Source organism: Sitophilus oryzae, unplaced genomic scaffold (assembly GCF_002938485.1).
Source record: "Sitophilus oryzae breed Bouriz unplaced genomic scaffold, Soryzae_2.0 scaffold_130_pilon_pilon, whole genome shotgun sequence".
NCBI classification, from domain to species: Eukaryota; Metazoa; Arthropoda; class Insecta; order Coleoptera; family Curculionidae; genus Sitophilus; species Sitophilus oryzae.
This window is the reverse complement of record NW_022145960.1, coordinates 14,886-39,860: the sequence shown is the minus strand read 5'-3', so window position 1 is coordinate 39,860 and position 24,975 is coordinate 14,886. Positions and strand designations below refer to the sequence as shown.

Genomic DNA, 24,975 nt, shown 5'->3' with positions numbered 1-24,975 from the left:
CTCAGGGTTCTACAATTCTCCTCACTCCATCCAGGTTGACACACGCATTCGTGATAGAACAGCTTATCAACGCAAATTCCGTTTTGCACACATGCAATGCATGTTTGTAATTTCTCGTTTGTCCTTAAATCTTGAAGCAGATTCTGTGGCAACGATGTTCTAGACAATAGACCATTTAAAATCGGTATTAATTTGGCCAGAGGCTTTTTATTCATCAAGGAATTACCAAATTGTGTTGCCACCCTTGGCAATTCTTTGATTTTTGGTTCGCTTTGATCTGATTTTTTTCAGAAAGCTGATCAGACAACAGCATGAATCCCCTGTTTGTTAGGTGAAAAGAATCAAAGATTATATCATGATGGAATACTTTAAGCTGGTTCCATACTTCCACTTTATATTTCGGATTATTTTTAAGTGTAACGATAATATTTTCTGTGTTTACAGGGTATTCTTCCGCTAAGATCCACTTTTTCCTGGCATCGTTTGCCGGTGAATCCCGGAGGACACGCGCAGTTGAAATCGTCCACTAAGCCTGTGCAGTTTGAGCCTAACAGACAGGGCTTTTCTGCGCAGTCGTCTACGTTGATTTCACAAGTTTGGCCTTCCCAACCGGGCTGACACTCGCACATGAATCTGCCTTGCTCCAGAGCCAGACAAGTGGCGCCGTTGTTGCATGGATTGCCGTTGGCTGAACATGGATCAATCTGCCAGCAAAAAATATAGTTATAACCAAAGACATCTTGTATTGAATTCTAATGTACTTACTCTAATAGAGAAATAATAATTGTTATATTACATTACATTATACAGGGTGGTCCGAACTCTATTCCGGAAACTTCGGTCGGATATCCTGCAGATAAAACTAAGCAAAAAGTTAAATGAATGCCCTAAAATGCTTAGTTTCGGAGATACAGGGTGTAGAAGTTTCATTTTTATTTCGATTTTTTCCAAATAATTTCTGAAACGACGTCAATATTTGGATGAAAATTGGTGTCTGAGAGTTTTTTTTCTGGATCAAGGCAAATTAATAAAATTGCGTTTATCTCATCAAGGAGGCCAAAATCGACAAAATACTGAAGGTGCGATTTCGGTGGTGCTGCTCGAGCTGCGCGACTTGAGACGCTGGCCGCAGCAGCTGTAGCCGCGATGAAAAGATGTTTTCGGTGACGCAGTTCTAGGCAGCCGTTGACTGCGGACTGTAGCATTTTTGTCATTTTAAATTTCGCGGGATTTATTAAAAAATATGGATTACGACGATTTAATAACATTAATTTTATTAGAAGAAGAGGCAGATGAAGTAGAATTTTACCAAATATTATCTAGCAAAAGGTTTAAAGTTGATGAAATGCTTAAAAGGCGACGCCAGGAAGGGTTGTTTCATTTATTAATAAATAATCATCTAAAAGAAGATGAAAAAGAGTTTAGAGAATTTTTCCGATTGAATCTTGATCAATTCCAATTTGGTTTGTCACTAATAATAGAACAGGACATTACAATCCATGGAACAAATTTTGTTAAATATCCCATCACATCCGAAGAAAAATCGGCTCTGACATTAACCCTTAATTGGTCCGGCGTCGTCTGACAGACTACGCCAAATAATTAATTCATTCTCATTAGTTACTGGGACCGCCCACACAATTGGCGTTCCAGCTAATCCTTCCCCTCTCGGTCAACTACTGATAGCCATATTTATGCCCAAACTGGATTAGTTTTTTAGAAGTTATGGCAGAAGTTACTTAAGCCGTAGTCTCTCAGACGACGCCGGACCGTTTGCGTAAGATTTTGTGTTTGACAAGCTTTTGTAAAATATGGCCGGGCCTTCGAAAAGAGTGCGTTTAGGAGACTCTAGTTATGAAGAAACTCTATTAAAATGATATGATGAGGACTGTGGCAGTGACAATATGACAATCTGTCAGACAAATGCGTTTGACAATGTCCAATATTCCAAGAGAAATATACTTTACAATTGGTAGAATACTTGCAATTCCTGTACAACCAGAACACGCCCACGGAGATATTCTTATCCCAGAGTTCTTATCCTAGTTAAAGACAATGTTATGCCCTAGTTTAATTATTTTTAATGCCTAGAATGTACGAATCCATTTTGTAAAACATGTTCAGGAAAACAATGAACTTTGCCTCATGCTGTAACTAAAAACCTTTTTTTTAACTTCAGTTTTATAGTTTATTTTTTTTATATATAGTACTAAAAACATATTTCTGTATTGTAATCACTGTTAGTAATTTGGTTTAATTTTTTAGAGCTTACTAAAAATCAAATTGTTTTTTTTCTAATTTATATGTGTGTTATTTTATTTTGTACTATATTTTCTTAAAGTATATATTAATTGAACCCCATTTTTGTCTATATTAGTTCAATAATACATAATATAATATATAATAAAATAAAAATTTGTTATTTTTTAGTTTTTGTGTTTTTTTTCACGTTTTAGAAGGCGTAGTCCCACAGACTACGCCGGACCGTTTATGATACATATCTATTACCGGACCAGTTAAGGGTTATGGTAAGAAAAATAATTATGCAAGTAATTTTTTAATTTTTAAAAATAAACTAAAAAATACAAATGCTTATGACCGGCATGGTCGACCTATTTTGTGGGAATAATAATATAATAACTCATGGAAAGTCAACTGCGATTTCAGCCGCTCGACTGCTTCGCGAGCAGCCGCTGTAGCGCGGGCTGCCGCAGCTTTCCAAGCAGCTTTTTTTTGGCGCTGCGCAAGCCAAATTGGTTCCATTTGAAACTGTACAAACCAGTGCAGCGGCTGGAGACGCAGCTGCTAGCCGCCACAGCCAGCCGCGGCACCGAAATCGCACCTTAAAGGTATGGTTTCGGTGGCGTGTCTGGTTGCCGCGACTGGCGATTGCGGCTAGTCGCTGATGGTTGGTGTATATAGTAGTGCGTCTAGAGGAGAACGACTCAGTTGATATCTGGTTTTTGATATAGCGTGTTTGCATTATTTTAACTGTAAAGTAAGGAAAATGGACGAAGAACTTATGTATTTCATTTTATTAGAGGAAGAAGAAGATGAACAGATGTTACAATATACTATAATGCCAGAAAGACGTGCGACACACGATATATTTTAACAACGAAAGAAAGAAGGTTATTTCAACCTTCTAATTAATGGTCATTTAAGAGAAGACAAAAACATATTTGATATTTTTGAACTATTTCGATAAGAATTTCAACATCATCCCCTGAAAAACGCGCCATTTTCCTACAGCGATTACGACTCGACTGGTATATATATAAACCATACCTTAAGAGACAACTTTTAATCGGCATTAAACTGCGTACACTATTTCGCTAACGAGATGAAAAAAGTCAGTGGCGTACATGCTTTTTTTAGAAAAATATTCCAGTGATAACCCATATGCACGTCCTTGGTGAATATGTCGACACTTTTTTAGCTTTAAAATATGTCGCATTTATAGCAACTTTTACCCTCAAAATTTCATTCGAAACAATAAAAGTACTTAAAAGAAAATTATAATAAATTGAAAAAATATTAATATTTTAACACCCTGTAGCTACCAAACAATCTGAAGAACAATCTGCAGAACCTGACCTTTGTTGATATAAAAAATAAATCTTATTTTTACGTCAGGACTCTCCCAACCGAGAATAAATATAAATAAATCGAAATAAAAATGAAACTTATACACCCTGTATCTCCGAAACTAAGCATTTTAGGACATACATTTAGACGATCTTTTTTACTTATTTTTATCTGCAGAATATGCTACCAAAGTTTCCAGAATACAGTTTGGTTTGGACCACTCTGTATATCACATACACAAGAATCTAAAAAATTACAAATATAGACATATTTACCTAATTCTCTTATTGCCAAACCAATTTGACACTTGGCCCACAGTGATGCCACACTTTCTTGCCAATTCCTCGTTTGCCTCCTCACTAGGATATGGATTGCTTAGGTGTGAATAGAAATATTCATTAAGCATTTCTGATGCTTGTTTACTGAAGTTCCTTCTTTTCCGGCGAGCATCTAAGAAACGTGACCTGTAAACAAATAAAAAAATAGTTTTTAAACCAAAATTAATTATTAAAAAAATAACAATTACACATGACCGCCTCACAGGTCGATTGTTTCAGCTGAATCTGGATCGAACTGAACTTCTTGGGAATGATCTGAACCATTCGTTCAATTTCTTAGGGAGTTATAGGCCTTGTCGTGATTGTTCTCTCACTAAATTCATCACGTGGGTGGTAAATTCATTACAAGCCTAATAAATAATTTTATTACACAAATTTACAAAGTTATATATTAAATATTTTACCTGCTAGTATTTTTCCAACTCCTGGTGATAGATTTGTCTGATTTGAGACAATTTTGCTTTGTAATCAGAATGTTCAATTGCATTGTCAGGCTGACCAGCCTGTGCAGCAGCTGAGCCAGAGGCAGCTGCTCCAGCTCCGCCACCTTTCTCAGGACCAGCAACACCTTCAGCAATCAGCATATTGTCTAACCTTAATGGAAAAGTTATGTTTATAAACAGGATTAGATACAATCATAATTCAACATCTGTCAACTAATGCAATAACAGCTTGGAGGACAGCTAAGTTGAGTGTTATTAGGAACGGTGATGTTGATTTCGCAAATGGCAACGTTGCAATCGTAGTCAAAGGCCACGTATTTGACGACCATGTCTTCAAACATGTAGACAGGCGTTTTGAAGTTTGGAGGCTTGATTTCCAGGCGAGCTATGCTTCCAGAGTTATAGTAGATGAATCTATCACTGGATAATGATAGATTCATCTGGAATACCTCCATTTATTAGCCCTAAATCTGTTACAGATCTGCATTCTTTATTTGGTGTGAATCACTATAAACCGTCTTTTATTATACTGAATGTTAACACTATTCAATGTTATATTGTCTTCATTCACAATAAGTGGCACCGAAAGATGAAGAGCTTGTAAGTTTGTCTGCACCCCATTTTCTCATAAACTGTGAATCAAATCGGTTTCGTCTATGCCGCTTGCTACATCCCCACGTTTTGGTTTCTTCTTTAGCGGTTGATCTGAAGACATTTTACTCTTACAAGTAGCTTCTTCTTATTCAGAATCAGGTTGTGTCTCATTATTCATATTTTTTGCCGTGATGCTATGATAGATTGCTTTAGTAGAGAAAAAATCCATTTCAAAATCTTTTCTAATCTGATCTTCCGTTAAAAATTCAGTTTCATCTGAATTTGACAACGATAAAATTGTATTATGATGTTTACCAAAGTTTAGAATATTGTGTCTATATATTTATACCTCTGTATAAAAACAGGGCGTAAAGAATCATCTTGTTTAGCGGATTTAGCGATATCAAGCGTCTCTTTAATTCTGTTTATTTCAACCAACCGTAAAGTTTGAGCTTTTTTATATTTATCAGCATCGGACGCTGAAGGTGGCATTTTGAAATAAATAAACACCAGAGAGTAGTAACATAATAATAAATGAATACCAGAGACAACGATTTAGATGCACAAAAATAGTAAATATAAAAAGAAGAATAAAAAAAATTCAACATATTCCACCAATGCACAAGATATTGACCTTGAGTTTAATTTTTAGGCGTATTAAAACTATTTTATACTTCTATAAAATATATATATATCAATAATTAGGTAATTTTTAAAGGTGAAATTGAATAAAAAAATAAAAAAAATTATCTGGAGCGGAGGACCAACAATGATTGCGATTAAATTAAGTGGACTGTATTATTTTTAATAGGTGCTGTTCGTGAACTGTGCTTCAACATCATTATTTGATCTTGCAAAATGAGGGCTGTAAAATGGGGCAATAACTTTGGCCATTCCAGCAGGTGAGCTAAGTGAGCACTGGAGGCTTGGCAAATGTTGCTGTTGATATTTTCAAGAGCCATGGTCTCCACCCGTCTCTCTGCGTCCACTATGCTCGCCAGTGGCATGTCTACCTGCATGCTGGACGTGGACTCCACCTCCGATGTGTCCTTGTCCTTCGTCTTTTGTCTTTCCTCTTGCACTGCTTCCCGTTTCATACCCATGGCCAGACATTTCTGATATCGACAATATTGATCTGTTTCTCTTTATTTTATCTATTATACAGTGTCTTTCTTCTCTACATGCGTAAAACAGGTCTTTTCTGACAGTCCTTTCGAAAAATCCTTTACATCCTTCACAACTATAGACTCCCTAATGCTTGCCGCTAGCCCTGTCCCCACAAATCGACCACAGGTGCTTAAACCCGCTCAGCGGGTGGCTGGGGGGATAAGGGCTGCCCTGCCCGCCTTTCTGTCCGCCTCCCTCTCCGGGCGAGGGACTGAACAGCCCATTTATTAGCCCTAAATCTGCTACAGATCTGCATTCATTAGTTATTACTAATTTCAGTGGGACGACCTACAATATCGTTTGTAACAACTCCTTTCACCAGGATAGCTTTAACTCTAATATATCCTTTATAATATATAAGTCGGTTCAGAACGTTCTACGAGGTTTTCCGACACATAACCTCCACTCTTCTTTCTTTAGCCAGAGATCATCAGGTATTTCTCTATTTTCCAGTTCCTTATCCACACCCTCCCTCCAGCTTAGTCGTGGCCTCCCCCTTTTATTTTTGTTCCAAAACATGTTCGAATTATACCTCCAATCGGACCTCTTCCACTTTTATTTAAATAATTCGTCCTGATTATGTATTTATATATTACACAGCCCGGAATAAAAATAGTTCCGTATCCTAATACATTCCGCAATCCATGTATAACCCAAATAAAATTTTGTGGGGTGTCTTGAACTATCCTTAAATTCAAAATCCATATGTTTATTAATGAAAAGAATACTATTGAATCTATTATTATTAAGCAAAGGTATATTTCTACGTTACGAGCAATTTTTACATAATACCAGCAGGTGAGCTAAGTGAGCATTGAAGGCTTGGCGAATGTTGCTGTTGATATTTTCAAGAGACATAGTCTCCACCCGTTTCTCCGCGTCCACTATCCTCTCCAGCGGCATGTCCACCTGCATGCGAGGGCGGCCGCGTCCGGCTTCATCTCGAGGGGGGACTGCGGGCCCAGCGGACCTATCGACAGGTTCTGCTCGAGGGTCAGACAATTGGCGCACGGATAACCTTGTTTTGTTGCGAAATCTGCAGCGTCTCTGGTCAACAGCAAATTTAAGGATCAGCGGATCACTTGTGTTCATACTCGCCCCGTTCGAACACTTCTCTTCGACTCGTCGTACTACTGCTTCCGCGTGAAGCGGGCGAACAAAAAATTACGCGACAAAAAACACTATTAAATACGAAAATAAAAAATTTTTATTTAAAATTATTATTTTAAATAAATTAAAAAAACTTATTTTAATCCTAAACATAGTAAGTGCACCTCTTGATCTTTAGACGTTTTTTCTCTAAGACCTGTGTTATTGTAAACAGATGATCCACAGTAGACCTTCCCGCTCTAAAACCCGCCTGTTCTTCAATTTCTATCTCTTTATATTAATTTGCTTTTTCTCTCTAATCTAACAACGCCCAGTTTGAGCCTCCTTCAATTGTATTTCCACACCAACCTATACCATTGTTCAAACGAATCATCTACAAAAAAATAGGTATGGTTAAACATGATTTAGATGAATATAAATCAGCTTGACGTTCTGATTTTTCATATCCAAGCTCCATAATATCCAAAAAAAATGCACAATCACCTGCCATTTGAAATCAAATCTATAACATCATTTTCTTCATTTCGCAAAGCATTGAACTCTTATTTACTAGACAAGGCTTTCTACGCCGTAAATGAATTATATTTTGATAATCGAATTTGATCATGTAAACACTGGTCTAATATTTGTTATTGCTATATTTACCAATGACATTGAAATAAATTTATTTAGAGGTCAGTGATATTTACTAAACTAACTAAATATTTTTGAATATTATTTTTACTTTTTTTATTCTTTGACATTTTAAACATTTTTAAATGTTTATTTTAAACAATAAGACTAACCATATTATTTGTATAATGTTTTGTATTATCTTTTGTTTGCTTGTTTGTGTACCTTGTTTGTTTACTTTGTTTGTTTAGTTTACCTTTGTCTACAAATTGTAAAAATTTTTGACAATAAAGGCATTTATTTATTTATTTACATGTTTGTTAATGTTGTCGATTTATGATGCATATTCGGATTTTTGTACGTGAAAGCAACAAATTATTGCAGTCTTGAGGTTTATATTTTGTTAATAACATAAGAATTAGAAGCCAGATGATCGCAAGATGATTTCTTTTTTATAATGATGAAGAATTGAAGTATTATACTTTTTGAGCAGTTATTATCAGAACTTCGTCAAATTGTACATCTGTTTAAATTATGATTCATATTTTTTGTGTATCATTATTGCATAATGATCCATCTAGTCATTTTAGAATGTTTTGTTGTAACTAGGTCATAATTTTTAATCCAATATCCGCTTTAGCGTGTGTCTGAGATCGGTTCTTATTGGTTGTTGAAAATTTCAAGTGCGTTCCGAAATTAATATTTCAGAGCGTTCGTTAGGCTCGTTAGGTCTTTATTAATTTTGGTTGTGTTTCAATTTATAATTGTAGGCGCACATGTCAGTTATAGCGACAAGCGAATTTGAATAGCGTGTAATGATTCCGACGTACTTACCTCTTAAGCTACGTAGGTCAAAACTTCTTTCTCAACCAGGGTTCGAAGTTCCAGTGCAATAGCTTGAATATATACTCTCAACCAGGGTTCGAAGTTCCAGTGCAATAGCTTGAATATGTACCTGTATTTTCTTTTATTTTGTATATCTTTTATATATATATATATATATATATATATATATATATATATATATATATATATATATATATATATATATATATATATATAATGTAAAATCGCTATTTTTTTTGGGGCTTACTCAACCGGGTCTCACAATGCAAATTCACCTCAAATATCCATTTAGTTGGTCATTGGCAAGCACTATGCAAGGACTCATTGTACATGAAAATAGCAAAACAAACATTTACTGATCTGGATAAAATTGATAGTTAAATAGTAAGACTGACCCGGGGGTACTCCGCCCCCTAGCCACTGACATCACTGACATTCTATTCTATATATCCCATTCCATATCTTCCATCTAATTATATATTATAGCATATATAGTTAATAATCTTCAACAACTAGCTAGTGCCACCTGAAATAGTATAGGGGCTTCCTCCGGACGCAAATCTGCCGCTAAACAGATTCGCATCCCAATCGATGGGGCTAATTGGGGTCCTCACGCAACGCCCGAGCGGTGTCATTCGAGAAGCAAGAGAGACCTCAAACTCTCAAGACCATCCTCGAAGGAACGACGTCACAAGAGGTTTTCTTCCTGTGGTCAAACGACCCCGTTGGCTTACAGTCAAACGACTTGCAATTATGTTAGTCAAAAGACTCGCAACCCCCATTTATCAGCTCTGTGACAAAACACAACACTACACAGCCGGCCGGCCTATCAACTACTGACTGACCTGCCGCGCGCCGGCAAGCTAATCCTCCTCTTACATCACAATTTTACCTGATTACAAATATTTACATCGCTTGCCAATGAATCATACTATTTTCTCTAATCGACTTTCAAATAGAGTGTTTTAGCATTACTAGATAAATAAATAGAGAGTTTCCGAAGGAATGCATATTGTTTATTAGAGTAGTGAATAAATAAAAGCATTATTATGACGAACTTATTTTCCAAGTTTTACAATAAAGATGTTCTGGTTGTTTCTCGAAAGGGATTTATTTATTTATTTCTTTTCTCAAAAGGGTTTATTTAAATATATTTCTTGGCTGTTATCTCGAAAGGGTTTTATTTATTTATTATTTATTCCATAGCTCTTTTGATTGTAGATTATTTTATTCTTTTTAATAAAATAAAAATAGAAATATGTTTTGTTTTAAATAAAAAAAAACAATTAAATTAACAGAATGCAAAATTTCACAGAATAAATTGATTTATAAAGTTTTCTTTTAAGTTTGAGCAAACAGGTTATTTTTCTTTATAGTTTTTAATTTTTATTTACTTAAAACACAAGAGTTCACTTTTTACAGGTTTATTAAATTCCATAAAAATTCCATCAAATTCCAAAAAAATCAAAAGTCAATTTTTACAATGTTCAAACACTTACTGTTCTGGAATTTTCACTTTTACTAAGTACTTTTATTTTATTTACTGGACTAAGACTGGCGGGCGGACTGATCACTTGTTACTATTGAACTGTTCAATTAAGACTGATACATTACGACTGTTCATACACCTTTATAATTTTTCCCGACTAGAATATTTACTTATTAAATTAAAAAAAAATAAGATAAAAACCGGTCAACATTTGGGCATTACGACGAGCTGTAACTGATATTTGCCCAAAGACTACCTTTATGAACTTCTTGACCCGTATTTATATGTAAAATTTTGCCACTTCTCTCGAAGAATCTATTGTCCCACCGTTTTTTAGGATGGCTACGTGCTTTCTAATTGGTGCATTTTTTCTAAGGAATTTTGTTTACTGACCTCGAAAATCAGGCCGCCGACGACGGCTCCTGGAATGTGTTCTTTCAGAGTATTGAAGAATTTTTACTTACTGGACTTTGTAGATTTTTAAAGAAAACTTGACCTTGTATTTAAATAATTTTAAATTAATATTTTATTAGAATTAGTTATAAAATAATATATAATTATTTATTGTGTCTGATTAAGCCAAATTTACTATAGAAAACTAATATATTTTCTAATTTCAGAATTTGATAATTTAATTAAAAGATTTTAAATGAATTTTCAACCGATTCATCACACCACTCCCTCCTTTACAAAAAAGAAAAATATTAATTATTTCCTATTTTTCAAAATTCAGAAAATTATTTCAGTCCGTGCCTGTGTTGTGAAAATTCCATCACTGTATTACAATATACTTACAAACTACAAACGACCATTACTGCATTAAATGTTGTAAATACTAAAATTCATATGGTGTTAATCATAATCAAAATTCAGTCAAATAAAGTTTCCAAAATATTGCATAAAATAAAGTTTCTAATAAATGTCTTATTGAATAACGTACTACTCGTAGTAATCTATACTTCAACTGTATAAAATTTAAAATTATAAAAGTAATTGATAGATCAAAATCAAAATAAACTGTTAAATCCACTTGATAAAGTTCACCTAACTAAGCCAATAAAATAAGTCATAGCCTAAATACATATAGAATTTATATAAAAAAACAAAAATATCAATAAGCAGTCAAGAACCTTTTCTTTATAGCTAAATAGTCTAATAAAATATAGCCTATCTTAACTTCTTTAACAAAAACAAAATATCTAAATATTAACTTTGGAAAACTATAAACTAAACATTTTAATGTCCATCAATTCACTTGAATGTATATTTACTTAACTCTAGGAAAAATATTACAAACATTTTACAAAATGTAAGCAAAATTTTAAAATTTAACATTACAATCAAGTACTAATAAAAAATATTCTACACTATTCTGTGAATTAAAATGAGAGGCACAACTGTCAATGAAAACGATCCTCCCGTTGGACATACTATAGTATGCATGAAACCAATTTGTTCACTCATCTACTCACAGGATACAATGTATTAAGTAAAATTAAAACAAACACATTTTCACTTGTAACGAAAAACATATAAATTTCAAAACTTACTTAATATAAAAATACATACCAGTAACAGTAATCAATCAAATAAAATATAGGGTATTTAATAAGACACTTCCTAACACTTTCATTACATACAGATTACAAAAACAAATTAAAATATCGAAGAGCATGCTTCTTTAAATGGCAAATAAAAAAAATGTTTTGTATAGTCCAGTTTTTCTTAATTTCGATTTTAATAATTGGTTTAATTGTGACGGGTCTACCAAATAATGTAGTTCTCGTATGGTGCGTATTTTGTTAACTGTAAACTTGACATCGTTTACTTGTATTTACGTGTAATAGGACGTAACGTACGTGGCAGGAAAGAGGCCTCGGCGATGTCCTATTTCTCCATGCCACGAATGTTGATCAGAACGGTCTGTAACGGTGATGACATCGCCTCTGTTAAATTCTAATTCTCCAACCTCTTGTGGCGTAAAATCGTACAATGCTTGTACTAAATATTCTTCTACAACCATATCTCTCAGTTTTACGTCTTGCGACCTTGACACTGAAGACATTCTATGGTATTCGACGAGTTCGTTGAGCGAATTAAATTTAACCACCCATAAAAAGAATTTTCCTTGGGCATCGCGCAGGACTTTAAACCAATGTTGATCAGAACGGTCTGTAACGGTGATGACATCGCCTCTGTTAAATTCTAATTCTCCAACCACTTGTGGCGTAAAATCGTACAATGCTTGTCCTAAATATTCTTCTACAACCATATCTCTCAGTTTTACGTCTTGCGACCTTGACACTGAAGACGTTCTATGGTATTCGACGAGTTCGTTGAGCGAATTAAATTTAACCACCCATAGAAATAATTTTCCTTGGGTATCGCGCAGGACTTTAAACCAATGTTGATCAGAACGGTCTGTAACGGTGATGACATCGCCTCTGTTAAATTCTAATTCTCCAACCTCTTGTGGCGTAAAATCGTACAATGCTTGTACTAAATATTCTTCTACAACCATATCTCTCAGTTTTACGTCTTGCGACCTTGACACTGAAGACGTTCTATGGTATTCGACGAGTTCGTTGAGCGAATTAAATTTAACCACCCATAGAAAGAATTTTCCTTGGGCATCGCGCAGGACTTTAAACCAATGTTGATCAGAACGGTCTGTAACGGTGATGACATCGCCTATGTTAAATTCTAATTCTCCAACCTCTTGTGGCGTAAAATCGTACAATGCTTGTACTAAATATTCTGCTACAACCATATCTCTCAGTCTTACGTCTTGCGACCTTGACACTGAAGACATTCTATGGTATTCGACGAGTTCGTTGAGCGAATTAAATTTAACCACCCATAAAAAGAATTTTCCTTGGGCATCGCGCAGGACTTTAAACCAATGTTGATCAAAACGGTCTGTAACGGTGATGACATCGCCTCTGTTAAATTCTAATTCTCCAACCACTTGTGGCGTAAAATCGTACAATGCTTGTACTAAATATTCTTCTACAACCATATCTCTCAGTTTTACGTCTTGCGACCTTGACACTGAAGACGTTCTATGGTATTCGACGAGTTCGTTGAGCGAATTAAATTTAACCACCATAGAAATAATTTTCCTTGGGCATCGCGCAGGACTTTAAACCAATGTTGATCAGAACGGTCTGTAACGGTGATGACATCGCCTCTGTTAAATTCTAATTCTCCAACCTCTTGTGGCGTAAAATCGTACAATGCTTGTACTAAATATTCTTCTACAACCATATCTCTCAGTTTTACGTCTTGCAACCTTGACACTGAAGACGTTCTATGGTATTCGACGAGTTCGTTGAGCGAATTAAATTTAACCACCCATAGAAATAATTTTCCTTGGGCATCGCGCAGGACTTTAAACCAATGTTGATCAGAACGGTCTGTAACGGTGATGACATCGCCGCTGTTAAATTCTAATTCTCCAACCACTTGTGGCGTAAAATCGTACAATGCTTGTACTAAATATTCTTCTACAACCATATCTCTCAGTTTTACGTCTTGCGACCTTGACACTGAAGACGTTCTATGGTATTCGACGAGTTCGTTGAGCGAATTAAATTTAACCACCCATAGAAATAATTTTCCTTGGGCATCGCGCAGGACTTTAAACCAATGTTGATCAGAACGGTCTGTAACGGTGATGACATCGCCTCTGTTAAATTCTAATTCTCCAACCTCTTGTGGCGTAAAATCGTACAATGCTTGTACTAAGTATTCTTCTACAACCATATCTCTCAGTTTTACGTCTTGCGACCTTGACACTGAAGACGTTCTATGGTATTCGACGAGTTCGTTGAGCGAATTAAATTTAACCACCCATAGAAATAATTTTCCTTGGGCATCGCGCAGGACTTTAAACCAATGTTGATCAGAACGGTCTGTAACGGTGATGACATCGCCGCTGTTAAATTCTAATTCTCCAACCACTTGTGGCGTAAAATCGTACAATGCTTGTACTAAATATTCTTCTACAACCATATCTCTCAGTTTTACGTCTTGCGACCTTGACACTGAAGACGTTCTATGGTATTCGACGAGTTCGTTGAGCGAATTAAATTTAACCACCCATAGAAATAATTTTCCTTGGGCATCGCGCAGGACTTTAAACCAATGTTGATCAGAACGGTCTGTAACGGTGATGACATCGCCTCTGTTAAATTCTAATTCTCCAACCTCTTGTGGCGTAAAATCGTACAATGCTTGTACTAAATATTCTTCTACAACCATATCTCTCAGTTTTACGTCTTGCGACCTTGACACTGAAGACGTTCTATGGTATTCGACGAGTTCGTTGAGCGAATTAAATTTAACCACCCATAGAAATAATTTTCCTTGGGCATCGCGCAGGACTTTAAACCAATGTTGATCAGAACGGTCTGTAACGGTGATGACATTGCCGCTGTTAAATTCTAATTCTCCAACCACTTGTGGCGTAAAATCGTACAATGCTTGTACTAAATATTCTTCTACAACCATATCTCTCAGTTTTACGTCTTGCGACCTTGACACTGAAGACGTTCTATGGTATTCGACGAGTTCGTTGAGCGAATTAAATTTAACCACCCATAGAAATAATTTTCCTTGGGCATCGCGCAGGACTTTAAACCAATGTTGATCAGAACGGTCTGTAACGGTGATGACATCGCCTCTGTTAAATTCTAATTCTCCAACCTCTTGTGGCGTAAAATCGTACAATGCTTGTACTAATTATTCTTCTACAACCATATCTCTCAGTTTTACGTCTTGCGACCTTGACACTGAAGACGTTCTATGGTATTCGACGAGTTCGTTGAGCGAATTAAATTTAACCACCCATAAAAAGAATTTTCCTTGGGCATCGCGCAGGACTTTAAAATGTTGCACACCAACTGCACATTTTACAGATAACGAAATGTCTCCTGGACTAGACTCACTAATTCTTATCAAAAATGCTCCCTCTTGATTTTCAGGACACTGTGTCGCTTTATATGGCCTATCTTATTACATCCATAGCATATCGGACCAGTTACTCGACAATATTCGGCTGTGTGCCCCTGTCTCTGACAATTACTGCATTGAAATTTTCGACGCTGCACATTTCGATCAACCCAATTTTTTTCGATTGTATTTAGTGTTGAGTTCAAGCTGCGGTGATTGTCGTTTATTAGGACGACACATATGGCTTATTAGGAATATATTATTTAAAGTCCACCTCTGTTTTGTTGGTTAAGTTAGTTGATGAATGACATTATCTGTTAATAAGCGATATTTTTTTTGTTAGTCAAGTTAATCATTAGGAATGAAAGCATTAGTTACAAGGCATGTTATAAATTAGAGAAGGCATTATAAACTTTTATTTTCCTTTTTATATATATTTAAATTTAAATAACCTAACCTCACTCAATTCACTAATTATTTTTTTACAGTTTATGATATAGTAAAAATCACGATAGATATACAATTTTTATGCCACATGCATACAAAACCAAACTGTACAACAGAAGAATCCCTGACAGTGACAGTTGTCTCTGTCATTTTAATTTACAGACAAAAGTGTAATTTCTGTAGTCTGTCAAAATCTTTCCTCGCTCGTTGGACAAACTTTACATACTGGTAATATCACGTATTTTTCGTTTGTATTTAAAGTAATATATGAAGTTTTTTGACATTAGGAAGAAAATATGACAGCATTTTGTCTGTTGGTTAGAAACGATCCAAAAATATCAGAATTGTCAATTCAGATGCCAAAAAAATATATATGTAGTTAACGAATATCCTTAGCTACAGACCTTAGAAATTATATCCTAAGTAAATAAGTAAATCACTTTATTATAGTTGAAAACATATCAGCGACGTTCGATTGTATGAGCGTCTCTGTCTTTGACACTGACTTGATCAATCGTCTGTCTTTAATTTGAGTATAAGTCATTTTGGCGCTGTCTTTAAGATGCGCCATTGCAGGATCATTAATTGGTTTACCACTGGCAGCCCTAGTGGCGTGAATTAGATTACCCAGAGCACTAGCCACATCTCTAACAGCGTTGATCAACATTACTTGTGAGTCTGGATTGTCTGAGCCCAAACTGGCAGCTCCAAATTTGACAACCTCGGCCTTTGAAAACCTCGGCCAGTTTAACTGAAAGAAAGAAATAAAAAATGCAAAAATATCCTTTTTATCGCTTTTGAGAAACTATTTTGCTTTTGGCATCAAAAGAAAAGTAGTTGCGTAATAATATTAATATACAATATTCAATAATGCGTAATATCAACTCACCTATGGTTGCAACAGAATTCTGTGCGGCCACAGCCAGTTGCTTTTGAGAACTGGCAGCTCCAGCTACCAATGTTTTTGTATCCTCCACAAAGGCGTTTGCTGTTTTCAGTATATTTTCTCTATGATCAGCAAAAGACTCGTTCTCGTGTTCTGGATTGAGGTTTCCGGCAGTAGCGAACATTATGGTCGTTTCTATGTCTCCGATGATGTCTCCATACTAAACCAAGGCAGATACTGTAGATACTGCGTTGATACAAGCCTGAGTGCATAGAAAGAAAAACGGATCATTAAATAAAAAAAATTAAAGAGTCACTTTCAACTAATAATAAAGTACTCTGGTTGGTCTTACCTTTAGATCCTCCCTGATGATGTCTTTAGCGATGAGGCATTGTCCGTTATCCTGGACGAGTTCAACGCAAGCACCACCAAGTTGTTGAACCACCTTAAAAGGGAGATTGTTTTAAAAGGTGTCTCATAGAAATTAATCATATTTGAGAAATTCTTTTAATTATTTTACTTTATTTTATAAGCCCTCTTCAGATGGATGTGTTAAAATTACCATTTTATTTTTATTATGGGTGTTTACTTATGGGCTAGCTTGGCACTAAGACTGGCCAATTCTTGGCTATCTGTTGCGGCTTTAGCTGCCATTTCACCTAAGAAAAGTAGAAAATATAGCAAACACACCCTTTATTATCTTTAGTTTACAGATTATCTTTAGTTTATATCTTAGATTATCTTACAGATTATCTTTAGTTTATATCTTAGATTATCTTTAGTTTATATCTAGCAACCTATATTCTTACACTTGGTATCAGACATTTCAAAAAAATACTGGCTTAGGTAAATTTAATTCATTTTTATTAATAAAAAAATTGCTGAATCACATAAAAATGTATCAAATAAAACTTACTGGCTATTTTGGCGATATCTTTGGTACACTCTACCATTCTTGTCTGATAGTCCACATAACCCTCACTGTCAGAAATGACTAGAGAGGCTCTGTGGTCAGACAATCGTGTCATGGCACGTGTCAAGTTGTCCACCACGCTGGACACTTTGCCCGTTTGGGTGGAGATGACCTCTAGAGATTGGACTAGTTCTTGTAGGGCTTCCTTGGTAATGTCAGCGGTTTCGTAAGCAGGATGCATATTCACAGACTGGAAAATTGCTTTATTGTATTTTAACTATATTTTGTGTTTGGTACAGGTTGAGTCAACCATAAAGTTCATTATATCGTTTGTTTTGAGAAATACGAAAAAAACGATAAATAGAAAAAAATTAGGGAATGTTAAATCTCTAGTTTTTTCTAGATCAGTTACTTACCTTAGGATTTCCGCCACAGTTCTTGACAGTATCCACCAACTGCCATGCGCTTTCCGTCACTGATTTTGCCTGATTCAACAGTTGTTCTTGCTGTTTAGAGTTGGTCATATTTGATACAGCTCCTATAGTATTCTATACCAATGGCTCGAAATACTGGATCATTTGAGTCAAACTGTGACCAATGTTTTCAGTTTCATACTTGCCTGCTTGACGCAAGGATTCGATGGTATCGTTCAAACTTGCTGCAGCTCTGAAAAGTGCGAAACATCCAATGTTAATTCAAATAAGATTAAGAACTAATTGACTGTATGTAGTACCTGTCAACTTGTTGGCTGTATATGGGTAGTGTAGTGGCTCTCCTAGGCTTGAGAGGTTGGGAAACAGCGTCCATGTAGGCTGCGTCGAGTGTTTTGAGGTGATTGTTCAGGATACGTTGGGCTTGGTCAGCTTCGCTCTTTCCTAGAGCTCTCTCTCTATATTAGACATTTAATTTCAAATAAAAATTAATAAAAATAGAAATAATAACGACGCAATGTTGAAAGATTGCTGAAAATTCTCTATATAACTTACCTAATATTATCTGCCAACTGCTTAATAGTATCAGACACCTCCTTGGAAGACTTGGCAAACTGTTGCCTAGTCGACGGATCTTTCGGCATAACAATCAAATTTTTCGCCGAAGAAATAACAAAGCACGAACTATCAATAAATCTATTACCAGCCCCTACAATAGGCTTCTGTGCCTCAAAAGTCTGCGGAGATATTAATTAGCGGTTAGCAGGTATATTAATAAACTCGCTAGAACTAGCATAGACACACAAATCCTCCACAGCCTCCAGCAAAGGTCAGGTAGCCTCAGCACACCTCCTTCTATTTAGCACCGAATAATTGCTATCCAAAGCCTTGATTTCCGTTACCAAGGCTTGCGTAGAATTGTCAACAGCTTTTGGAACTTTGCACGAACTGTCTTTTAGCGACGGGGTTATTAGTTTTGGAGCTCACCGTTCGGCAAGAGTTGCACAGGGCGCTGGTGTGCTTGGCTATAATTGTTGCGGCTTCTAGGACTTGTTTTTGGGGATTGGTAGGGTTGGATAAAGCCTCGCAACCGCGGGCTATGGCTTGGGAAGCTCGAGCGAATTGAATCTGGTCTACTAGGCCTGGGCGGCCTGCTATGGGGGAACTGTCAGATACACCGACCTGAAATTTAGAATTAGAATTGTTTTTTATGAATCGACTTAAAGAGACCAATAAGAAAAAATGTTTTATTTTAGGGTCCTAAACCCTAACAAGACAACTTACCAAATAAGCTGCTTGTGCTAAAGTCTCTACCAAAGAACATATTCCTCCACTGAAGTTCTTGATGTGTTCAGTAAATTTCTCATATTGGGAGTTCTTGGCAGTTAGAGTGATATCAGTCATGGCTTCGCCCAGAACTTTGCTTTTCTCTATCACTTGTTCTAACGATTCGAAATACGAAAGGTCATTGATTGGTTAGCTTATGGCGTTATCGCACTCTTTCTGACGGGGGCTGCTGAAGTGCACATTATGACGAGGTGGTTGATGTTGTCAGTAACCACTCTGAAATTAATTAAATTCTTATAGAGAAATCAATACAAAAAATGGGCGTGCATGTTGACAAACGTCGAAACTATTACCAAGTTAAATTACTAGTAAATAAAAATTCCTTTGAAACTGAAAATGCCTTCATAAGTTCGTCACAATATGTAAATAATAATAGCTCTATTATTACCTTGCAGCTGTGGTTAACTGATTTTTCCCATTAGGTAGATTCGGATCGGCAGACAAAGACTTTGCAGTGGACAACAGCGCACTAGACGAAGTTGACACGCTCTTCAACAAATGCACCATCTCACCTCTAACGGAGAGCTCGCTAGTCTGTCCGGCCATCTCCAGCGACACCTGCAGCAAGTCGTGGAAGGCCGAACTAAAATCTTTCGAAGACGAGGTCAGTTGCACCGGACTATGCACCGAATGAACCACTCAGGCACTGGCTTGGTCTAGATTAGCGGCAGCAGTGGTCAGTTCGTGTTTGAGCTCGCCATAAGACTTGGAAGTAGGTGGAAAACGACCTGATTCTATGGTGAAGATCCATTCTATGATGTTAGTGATGGCGAAGTCAACATCTTTCTGACCGGGTAGGCAACCCACGGCGCGCTGGATGGCCGCGTTCACGTCTTTGGCCGCTCTTTGGAGGGCGGGGGTAGTGTCGACTTGGTGCAGGCTGCGTTGGGATGCTTCTAGGAGTTTTGCTGAGTGGTCCAGGACGTCTTGGCCTAGAAGTACAAGAAAATATTTCAATAGTGTCAAGTAGATAAGCAAGGGGAATTCGGCCGCAAAATCCCATGCTTTTTCTTATGAAGGTCCATTCTGTCGTTTTTGGTACCCAAGTGGTGGGGGTAATTTTTCTGATGGAAGTAGGCGTGGCCTAGGAATGGGTAAAGGGGCGGGGCGAGCTTCATAAGTAAAAGATAAGATTTTGCCGGCGAATCAAAATTGAAAAGGTGTTACCTGTACAACCAATGAGAAAGCCCAGAACCTAGAGGGAGGAGTTATCTATGACCAATCAGAAAGCAAATAAATCTTACGTCATACGTTGGGTGGGGGGCGTTGGCACCTGGGGTCTAAGCTGTCTCAAAGGTATAGATCACGTAATGAACGACGTTCGTACACAAGTCAAATACCAAATTTCCCGCTGGGGATTCAGATGGTAGTTCTAAAAAAACGTCAAGTTGCCACATTTATTTATTTCCTGACATTGCCATTCGTTTTGACACTTTAGTTTTGTATTACGAGTTTTGGTTTAAATATATACAGGGTGATTCCTGTAAGTCGGAATGATAGGGGACATCGAAATATTAATTTTGATATAGCACACTATGGGTCGGAAATGCCTCTTACGCAAGATACAGGGTGTTAAAGTTTATGAAAAATTAAAGATATTTTTTAATAGTTTTTTAACAGTTGAAGGTATCGTTATAAAATTTCATTATAGGAATACAGTATACACTATAACTAGAGGGCAGAAACACATGTGCATCGTTAGCTCCCTTCATCTTGGGTAACTTTAGTACTTTTTACTATTAGCTCTAAATAAATTTTTAAAAAATTACAAATATAAACTTTTTTTATTGTTAATAATAAAATTCGTAGTTTTAAGGTAGTTATAATAATTCGCATATTTAAGGTTCTCATTAAAAAAATATTTATTTTTAAATTGTGACAAAATGGTGTTAGATAGAAGAAAGTTGCAAGAGGCATTTTTTCTTGGAAATAAACCGAGTAAATAAAAAAAACTCCGAAATTTTTATTTTTATTAGCGGCGTACTATTTTTTTTTTTTGAAAATATTACCCGATGCGTATCACAGCTACGCCACTGGTTGAAACTAAAACATGCTTTTTTTACATTTAAAGTGTCTCTGTTAGGCAGACTCCTATAATAAAATTTTATAACGATACCTTCAACTGTTAAAAAACTATTAAAGAATATGTTTAATTTCTCAAAATCTTTAACACCTTGTATCTTGCGTAAGAGGCATTTCCGACCCATAATGTGCTATATCAAAATTAATATTTCGACGTCCCCTATCATTCCTTGAAAGCATGACCGACTTACAGGAATCACCCTGTATAGTGTTGTGATACTTTACGCTTAAAAATGTTTACTAGCAGACCTTGCAGTCGAATATTGTTCTTTTTAGAACCTCTTTTAGTACAAGATAGCTTAATAGCAGTAAAAAACTCATCGCAACTTTAGTAGAATATTTTGAACTGGAAAACGGTAGTAATGGCCTTTTATACCTAATAAAATAAAAATAACAAAAAATAAAAATAAAAAAACGAGAAGAGAAATATTAACTTTAGTATAAATCCTAGTGATATATCCAGCATATCTGTTATATATCTATATAAAATAGCATTTTAAAAAAATAGCATTTTAAATTTCAAAAAATTGCAAACTACTTACCGTTATCACCAGCTCTCATGACCGCTGGCCTGGCCACTGAATGTGTGTCAAGTTTAGCCACTTTGTTTGATTCATGCTGTATGAAAGACGCTCTGAAATGAATAATCTCAAATATACAAGGTGCACAGAAACCATCTCTGCTAAAGAAAAATCATAAATATGTACTTATTCGTATTTTTGTTGTAAAACACAAAAATTAATAATAATAATAATATATGTATATATATATATATATATATATATATATATATATATATATATATATATATATATATATATATATATATATATATATATATATATATATATATATATATATATATATATATATATATATATATATATAATACCTTAGGTCTCTTGTTGAGACCCGGATTCACCTATTACCGTCAATTAAGAAGGCGAGAAGAGAATGGAATGAAATAATAATAATAATATAATAATAGCTCCCGTATAGCGTTTAACGCCTTGGGAGTAGCAAGGTACAGCTTGCCATGCTAGAGCCGTTCGGTATACAAGGAAGGTAATGTGGCTGGCATTACGCTTCAACCGCCTATTATTACCTCAGGATTATGAATTCCAAGGACTCATTTAAAGCTGAGTCGACCTTGGTACCCAAACTATTTTTATTTTAATAAAAATAGTCGGCTGATGAAATGCCGGGTGCAGGATTCGAACCCACGCCTTGAGATTGGTAGACGAGAGCTTGTACCTCTACGCCACCGGGCACAAAAATTAATAAAGATTAAAAATAAATAAAAAGTTTATTAGATACTTGCTTGTGCGGTGACACAGTTTCTTCAAACATTTTTTAAAAATTTGGATAAAGAACTAAAAGGAGATTGTACACATATGATACAATAGGTCGCAAAGGTATGTCATCCTTGTGTAATTTTGATAAACCATATAATTTTGGGGGAAGAGCGTTTCTAATTTTAAGTTGTTTGGTTCGTTCCAATGCAGCTGATAGCACAGATCGAGATAGTTGTAAATCATAGGCGCGACGGAACTAGCTGTCCCGTAACCTGTACCCATAGTCATTAAAATAAAAAACTCGTAATATTTAAATATGAGTACCTGTATAGAATAAAATTTGAAATAGTTAGTATTCGACAACTAGCAAGTAACGTTTATTCGTCTAATTAAGATGGCTTCAAGTTTGAGTTTTTCTCCAATTCCTATTCAACGGGTTAGCAAAAGTGCATATTCCTTGCGGGAAAAAACATTAATCCTGAGCATTCCATTCATCCTGAAATTTTTTAAGTTTGTTCTTAAAATTAGATATTATATTGCTTGATTTTGCTCTAATTTCGTCTTTTTTGTTATTTGGGAGATGGCTTATACTATTCTTGATATTGGCTAATATGTTATGAGTTGGTATGGAATTTGCATTACTAATATCGACTGCATAATTAGCTCCCAAGCTCAATATCTGATTATCATAGTCAGGTAAATCTATGTTTGATACATTTTCAATCCAAAGTTCATTTGTTTTGTTTTCGTAATTTTTCTGATTTTTAATAAGGTTGGTAATAAGGTTTTATTTTGATTGCGGTTCTTATAACAGAAAAAATATTCAAAAACATTATAATGTTTTTGAATATTTTTTCTGTTTTCAATGACACATGATTTCTGAATTCCTTGAAATGATTCTCTGTCAATTTGTTGTTTATAAAATTATCATTTATACTAAGCTGATTGCAAAGAAATTTTATTTTCAGTGTTGTGACCTACTCAGTGTATTGACCTATTGTATCCTTGTACAATCTCCTTTTAGTTCTTTATCCAAATTTTTAAAAAATATTCTGAAGAATGTCATTTACAAAAATCAATATTATATAAAAGATTCTTTCCATTTTAAACAAAAAATTAAACATATTTAGGTTCCTGTTAATTATAATTATTTAATCTCTCTTGATGTCACGTCATTATATACAAGCATACCCATAAAATTAGCAACAAAGGCTGTCAACAAAAAATGGAATGAAATACAAAAATTCACAGATATACCATGGAAGAATTTATACATGCATGTGAACTAACATTAAACTCAACATATTTCCAATACAACAATTTTTACAAACAAATCGAAGTTTACGCAATGGGATCATCCATCTTTATAATGTAATAGCCCAACTCGTTATGGAAAATCTGGAGGAATCTGTCTTAAAAAAATTAAATTTGAAATACCGTTATACTGTAGTTATGTAGATGATTGTATTATGCTTATTCCTAAAGAAAAAAATGAATACGTTCTGAAGGAATTTAATGCATTCGACAAGCGAATCCAATTTACCATCGAAACACAAAAAGATAATTCAATCAGTTTTCTAAACATCATAATATACAATACCCAGGGAACTCTAAAAACTATGTGGTACACCAAGTAAACATGGTCCTCCAGATATCTGAACTATAACTCAAACCACCCAAAAAACAAAGAAAAATCAGTTATCATAGGTCTTGCTGATAGAGCAATAACATTATCTGAACCGGAATACAGGGAAAATGCAATAAAAAAATTCACAGTCCTTTACAAAGATGCAACCGGGGGGCATTGAAAATGATGAATAAAAACGTAAAAATATGATTAGTGTTAATATGAGTGTATTACATACATATCTTTAAATAACGAACTTTACAAAAACAACAGATTTAAAGATTCACTGAAGTAATGTTATCATTAAATAAAACATTATCAATAATAATTATACGATCGCATCTATCCGTAAAACAAACAAGTAAAAAAACAAAATAACATACAAAACATCAGGTTAACATGATGACAGATCATGATCGATGACAGATAAAGAATTTTTACGGAAAGTTGCACTTTACGATATAATTTTTTAACTGTTAAAGGCAAACCCCATTTAAACACAAAACTTTTTAATACCTACTACTGTATCTAAAAGACATTTTTTTTAAATTACTAAATTCTTAGCCACGCTTGGCTGTTGTGCGTCACGTCACAGATTAACAGGCCCACGTTTGCACCACAAGGCGATGCTGCAGACCACTAGGTAGACCGGTCGTAGAAATTTATGTTATACAACTTGTAGTCAATCTACACAAATATTATCAAAAGCTTTTTCTCTTAAAATGTGTTCAGATTTTGTAAAAAGTATAAGTCAAAATCGCAAAACTTAAATTTGATATGAGTTTCTTAATTTTTAACTAATATAGT

At 35.2% G+C, this 24,975-nt stretch overlaps 2 protein-coding genes and 2 pseudogenes across 2 annotated transcripts; all 4 read right to left on the bottom strand.

Moving 5' to 3' along the window:
- Nucleotides 1-577: 577 nt before the first annotated feature.
- On the bottom strand, nt 578-4,824 carry LOC115874988 (annotated as a pseudogene).
- A 918-nt stretch (nt 4,825-5,742) lies between these two features.
- On the bottom strand, nt 5,743-10,999 carry LOC115874987 (annotated as a pseudogene).
- Nucleotides 11,000-11,788: 789 nt separating this feature from the next.
- LOC115874986 (protein enhancer of sevenless 2B-like) lies at nt 11,789-13,206 on the bottom strand. Its single transcript, XM_030890303.1, has one exon. It carries the CDS (start codon nt 13,204-13,206, stop codon nt 12,022-12,024), a length of 1,185 nt encoding a protein of 394 aa, XP_030746163.1. The 3' UTR covers nt 11,789-12,021.
- An 11-nt stretch (nt 13,207-13,217) lies between these two features.
- LOC115874985 (intersectin-2-like) lies at nt 13,218-17,910 on the bottom strand. The gene is given in 6 exon segments (XM_030890302.1): nt 13,218-15,195; nt 16,094-16,338; nt 16,490-16,693; nt 16,826-16,918; nt 17,424-17,636; nt 17,803-17,910. Coding segments are annotated over 6 exon segments (2,841 nt in total).
- Between the last annotated feature and the right edge of the window lie 7,065 nt (nt 17,911-24,975).

Coding starts and splice junctions, on each gene's coding strand:
- LOC115874986 (XM_030890303.1), bottom strand. CDS start 13,206: ATGGTTGTAGAAGAATATTTAGTACAAGCATTGTACGATTTTACGCCA.